This window comes from Arachis hypogaea, chromosome 12 (genome assembly GCF_003086295.3).
Source record: "Arachis hypogaea cultivar Tifrunner chromosome 12, arahy.Tifrunner.gnm2.J5K5, whole genome shotgun sequence".
Taxonomy (NCBI): domain Eukaryota; kingdom Viridiplantae; phylum Streptophyta; class Magnoliopsida; order Fabales; family Fabaceae; genus Arachis; species Arachis hypogaea.
In genome coordinates, this window is record NC_092047.1 from 2583361 (window position 1) to 2589694 (window position 6334).

A 6334-nucleotide genomic window follows, 5' to 3' on the forward strand; every position below is an offset into this window, starting at 1 on the left:
TCAAGAATTCATAAAGAACATGCTTTCACAAGAATGTACCACATAAAGAAGAAAGCAACAACTTTAACAACAACCAATAAAGAAAAAGGAGGACGAACGCCACATAAGAAGACTAAGATCATCAACTAAAACAAATGTAAAAATCAAACTATAAAATAAAAATGTCAATTTATACAACTCTAACATCCAAATCTTTTGTATTACAAATTATTTTAAATAAAATACTTTTTAAATTTAATTTTAATTTACACATATTTAATTTAATTCTACAAAATATAGTAGTTTTTAATATTGATTATATATTATCATTAATTTATCGCTCCACGCATCGCGCGAATCTCATTCTAGTTACAAATAAATTTTATTAATCATGAAATATTAGAATGTCCATATAATAAGTAGATGTTATTATGTTAAACTTGAACATCGTTAAAGATATTTTTGACAATTCATTTTAAAAAAATATATGAGACGAAAGTATAGTTGTAAGAGTAATGTTACTTAATATGTTTAAGTAGACCAAATAGCATATACTTTGAATATTTATAATTTAAAATTATTATTATTATAATTTTCATATAGATGTTAATTGTATATAATTGTTACTTTTTAATTTAATTAAGTAATAATAGATATCAAAATTAAATGATTAGCATGATTAAAATTTAATATTATTTTATGTAGAATTTTATTATTTTTTATATTATAAAATTGTAATCTATACAAAATTATTGACATAACATAATTACACAAAACAATATACTACAAACTCATTCTATGATAAGCTTGCATAATCTTTTATATGATATAAATAAATAGATGATACTTATCTGTTTAGAGTGACACTAATATCTCAACCATCAATCTTGGGAATATTCAAGACATATCCAGGTCATATTTTTTTCTGTCTACAATAATTATTTCTAAAACAAAAGAAAAAAAAATGCAGCTACATTAAGGCAATGACACACATTCAATCTGCTTCAAAAATAATGTTTATCATCATACAACATAATAACTAATAAACTAACAACAACAATAATATTCAGTACATAGGTTGATTTGGCAACAACTTCATCATACATAATCTCTTCTACACTGAGAAGATGCTCATCTAAATACATCAAGAAGATGAAATTGCTAAACTTCACCAGAAAAGCAGCTTCTATTCATGATTTCTATTGATCCAAGTTTACATATTCTTTTTTGCTATTGCTATCAATTCTGTTTTCAGAATCTTTGACCTTCTCTGCTCAATCTTCAATGTATCTCCTGCAGGACTCAGAGGTTACACATACACAAAGTAAAAAGATTTCAAGACCAAGTGTTTGTCATCACAAAAACCAAACACACTTATCATTCTACAAACTTTGTTTTCTTTTTATTTTCTATACCCTTTTGTGAGAATGCATAATAACCCTGTATATTTGTAGCTATCCTCTTCAATTCAGTCCAAAAAGATCAAATATTCTATGATGATGCTTTTTCTTGAATCATTTGGCATACTACAACTGCAACTGCAAGCTGAGAGCTTCCCCCAAATAAATGAAAGAAAAGAATGCATATTTTCCAGTTGGCATACTAGTTTAACTAGTTAATGTTGTCTAAAGAAAGAGAGAATTTTTTTCACTTGAAGGAAATGGAAATTTATGCATGCGTGAATTTACATGTGGTAGCAAGACAAACATGAAGGTTAGATAATTACTTGCTCATAAATCTCTCTTCAGAAAATTCATCGGCCGTCAACTTGAATGGTGTGTATGTTTAAAAAAAAAAGGAAATGACAAACATGAGAGATTAGAAAATTACCTACTCAGAATCTGTGTCGGAAAGGTTTTTGACTTGAATGGTGGGGATGTGGGAAATCTTGGGCCAGATTAGTTGATGCTTGTTCTTGCAGTGTTCTCCCAGCAAAGGACACTTTTGAATTCTCAGTAGCAAGAGAGAGGGAGGCAGCTTTTCTCCTTGCATATTCTCTATCTTTGGACACCAATCTATGTGTAGTTGTTGAAGGGAGGTGAGGTGGAGAAGCTCGTTGCACTCCAATGTCTCCAGATTATCAAAGTATTCAATATAAAGAGTGGTAAGGGAGGGAAGGTGAGGCAACGAACCCACCTCTGGGTATGACTTTATGTTGTCGCAGTAATAACCTGAAATGGTAAGATGAGTGAGGGCGTGCAAGTTGGCCACCCATGACAGATCCCTCATTTGTTGTTCGCAAATTCCCACCTCAAGTGATCTCAAGTTAGGCGGCAAACCACCCTCTGGCAACCTGCAAAGGTTTGGGCAACCATTTATCTCGAGGGACTGTAAACTTGGGAGTAGACTCTTCATGTCACGTGGTAATGCCTCCAACTTTGAGCACCTGCTAACATTGAGATGAGTCAAGTTGGGTGCAGCCAGTCCTCCTGCAAATGACACTAATTTTTGGCAGAGAGTAATGGAGAGACGTTGAAGAGCAGCGTGTGGTGCCTCTGACATTGACACTGATTCCAGATTCCTACACCCTTCTATCTTGAGATTCTTGAGATTGGGAAAGACGTCCAACGACAAGGAGGTCAGTGAATCACAGCTGTGTTGTATTTGTAGCTCTACCAAATCATACTTGTGCTGCTGTAGCTGCGGGAATTCTAGTTTTCTACACCCTGAGATGTGTATTTCTTGGAGGCAACGTAGATGGTTCATGCTGATCATTGCCTTCAATGCAGACTCCCTCACAGATTCACTTCCCCCAATTCTTAAAGTATCCCCATCAAGAAACATGTCCTCGGTGTGCCGTTCTATAAAATGGTCGTCTATAAGTAGTTTGCGAACTTTGGAAACATCCGACAAAGAAGAAACTATTCTGAAGAATACCTGATTACGCATCTCTTCCTTCAACATTGGGCATCTTCTTATTTGAAGCTTCCTAAGTTGAGGAAAAGTTTCCGACTCAGCTACGTGCCACACCTCCCAACATGCCATGTTATAAAATATCAAAGTCTTCAATGAGGGAAACGGTGCAATATGCGAAGAATGATGATCTCCTTCATTCTTGTAAAACTCCTCGCCAATACTCCTCAGCTGATGGAAACCTTCAATGCGCAGGGACTTGAGAGATGGCAGCTGTCCAAGTGAAGGCAGCATGCAGCAATTCTTGCAAGACTTTAGAGATATACGTGTCATATATTCGTAGGAACAGTTCCCCAACCAATCTGGAAATATTGTACCCTTGTATCCCCATATTCTCAACTCTTTCAACCCATTCTGCGGTTGCAAGTTGTCGAGCATGTCTCTTTCTTGTTGTGTACTTGAAACCAAATCATCACCTGAAGACCATTGCAAACATAATTCATCAATGTGCTTCATATCCATTATCTTTGCCCTCTTTGCTTCATTCACATCAACAATATTCTCCAACTTCTTAATCTCAACGGATCCATGAAGATTTTCCAGCCCTCCTAACTCCTGGATTCCGTTGTCTTTGTGCTTGCCAACGACAAAGTAACTTAAAATGTGCAACTGATTCAATTTGCTCATTTTTCTGGGCATTTCTTCCAAAGAGATTTTTCTAATATCAAGATGCCGCAAATTCACAAGATTATGCAAACCACTAGGCAGCGTAGTTAGCTTAGAACAATGATTCAACTTCAATGTTTGCAAATTACACAAGTTGCACAAAGACTCTGGCAATGTCTTGGTATAAGTCCAAGAGAGATCCAAGTAGCGCAGATGGATCAATTCTCCTATTAAATTAAGCACCTCATCAAGTTTTGTAAGGGATAAAACTCTCAAGTATTTACACTTTGATAATATCTCACATGTTGCCGCTTCAATGTTGCAGTTGGGAGATGAGAAACCGCCATACAATAATAATGTTCTCAAAGATTCTACTTTAGAAATAGAATTATAAAGTTTTGAGCTACAATGACTTAAATCTACAGCAAGGAATATTGCTAAATCATGCAACAGATCATGCATCACAAAATAATCACCAAAGTCTTTACTCTTCGTGAAAAATAATCTGGAAGTAAGTTCATCAAAACACTCACAACCAACTTCTTCTAAACTCTCTCCTCTCTTTGGTGGTGGTAAAAGATCTTCTGCCATCCACAAAAGGATTAATTCATCTTTCTCAAATTTATAATCCTTGGGAAATAAAGCACAATAAACAAAACAACGCTTTAAATATGGAGAAAGATGGAAGTAACTTATCAGTAATGCTGGAATAATCTTACTCTTCTCCACCGAAAATTCCCAAATATCACTCATTAGTATCTTGTTCCATTCCTCAACATCATGCTTTGTACGTAACAAGCGACCAAGTGTTTCTGCAGCTAATGGCAAGCCATCACATTTCTTGACAATCTTTCTGCCTATTTCTTCAAGTGCTGCTCTCCCATTTGATTCTGGAAAAGAAGCATTTTCTGCAAACACTGACCAACAATAGTCCTCCGACAACTTCTTGAGAAAATAAGGGCGACAATTTTGAACTGCGGAAGCAACATTTTCCTCCCGAGTAGTCAGAAGAACAATACTTCCCTTATTCCCATTTTGTTGGAAAGGGGTCATAAAATTACTCCATTTGTCACCATCATCACTCCAAACATCATCCAGAACAATAAGGAACTTCTTATTCGACAATTCTTCTTTCAAAGCACTGTGAAGTGAATTGAAATGCTCAAGACCCTGAGCATCTGGAGAGATCTCCTTTATAACATTCCTTGTAGTCTCAACAACTTCAAACTTCTCCGAAACGCAAACCCATGCTTTCAGATCAAATCCCTTCATGAACTCCTCCTGATTGTTGTACAGCCATTGGGCTAAAGTTGTTTTACCAACCCCACCTATGCCAACAATAGCGATCACAGACAGGTGATGCTCACTGTTGTCAATCAGCATCTGGACTAAGGCCTTCTGGTCATCCTCCCTGCCATACACACTCCCTCTTACAAGAGAACTGGTCGGAGTCCTCCATGATGAGCTACCAGTGGGAATCTTTTCAAGACCAAGGAAATCTTTTTGTTTTCCAAGATCCTCTATTCTTCTAACCATCCCTTCCATCTTGTCTACCATTTCATCCCTATCTCGGTTGATGAAGAAGCTAAGGGACCAGGAAGAAGTTGCATTCTTTTGAGTGGTGGCTTTGAGGAGGACCGCATCCAGCAAGTCGTCAGCACAGTAAACAGCATCCCGGAGACTATCGAGCCACTTCCTCACAGATGGATTACCAAACTGCTTCAGCTCAGCATCAGCAACAAGAGCTTCAGCACCCAACAGAGCAGTCTTCAGCCTTTCAACCAAGTCAGGGCCAAGCTTCTTTCCCAGGACCAAGTTGACCGCATCTTTTGTAAGGAGCCTGTCAAAGAGAACGTTAATGAAGCCAGAGAGGAAAGCTCCACCAACAAGTGCACCAGCCATGATATGATCTCAACAACAACAGAAAAGTGAATGGATTTGCAGAGAAAGGTAAGAGAACAATGGTTGCAGGGTGTAGTGAACTCAATAGAGGGGTTTTCTTCAAAGAAGTTGTCCTACATGATTTCACGTGGTATCGGTTTCCAAGGTAACTATAAAAAATTCGGTATCAGTGGAGTGCTTAGCTGGCTCTGCACTAACTCCATTTCTTAATTCTTGTTTGAAAGAAGCAACACATTGTTAAATAGCAAAAATATTAGTGGTGTGGTTTCACTATGATCAACGGACACTAGTCTCTGTGGAAAGAAATTATATAAAACCAAGGAGCATGAAGCTGCACATGGATCATGGTATTATGGTAATAATATAAGGTTATAATTTGTTGGCAATAGACATTGACTTTCACGCCTACACGTGTTGATAACTAGCTTATCCATGGTAATAATTTTTGTATTTTTATTAGTCTTCTTATGTAGTGTTTGTTTTATTTTTTTTATTTTTGCTTTCTAAATCATTAAGACTAGGTGTGAAGTTTAAGAAATCACATGATATTCAAAGCAGTGCTGGTAAGCTTGACAATCCACCAGAATCCACAAGCATGGTAGCCAGTAGCCACCTTCGTATCTTCATGTAGAAACAAGAAAAGGAAGAAATAAATAAGCCATCAATCACTGATAATCGTTTACAAAGATGTTTTTACATTGTAGGCTTTGCAGTTTGTAGTTCTCATAATTTCTTGTCAGAAGGACTATTAACAAAAAAATATTCATGTTAGTCTATTCGTCAATAATAAATAACTTCTACTTTATCATGTATAATATTATCTTGTTTATTAGTTAATAAATTTTCCCCATACCACTGAATTGATTATGTTCTCACTTGTCAAAAGTTCTGCAATGTTATATATTTTCGAGTTCGGATTCCTTACTTTTTTCTG

The 6334-nt window shown here is 36.2% G+C and overlaps 1 protein-coding gene across 2 annotated transcripts; it reads right to left on the reverse strand.

The window, feature by feature from the left end:
* Positions 1-954: 954 nt before the first annotated feature.
* LOC112726321 (putative disease resistance RPP13-like protein 1) lies at positions 955-5608 on the reverse strand. Of its 2 annotated transcripts, none has more exons than XM_025775655.3 (2): positions 1810-5608; positions 955-1272 (listed from the first exon to the last, which is right to left on the reverse strand). In XM_025775655.3, exon 1 carries the CDS (start codon positions 5398-5400, stop codon positions 1810-1812), a length of 3591 nt encoding a protein of 1196 aa, XP_025631440.1. In that variant the 5' UTR covers positions 5401-5608; the 3' UTR covers positions 955-1272. The 2 variants fall into 2 exon arrangements, with proteins under 2 accessions (XP_025631440.1, XP_072064607.1); XM_072208506.1 differs by having other exon boundaries at positions 1814-5543.
* Positions 5609-6334: the final 726 nt, after the last annotated feature.

Bases quoted from the DNA above. Each gene is read 5' to 3' on its own strand.
- LOC112726321 (XM_072208506.1), bottom strand. From the start codon at position 5,400: ATGGCTGGTGCACTTGTTGGTGGAGCTTTCCTCTCTGGCTTCATTAAC.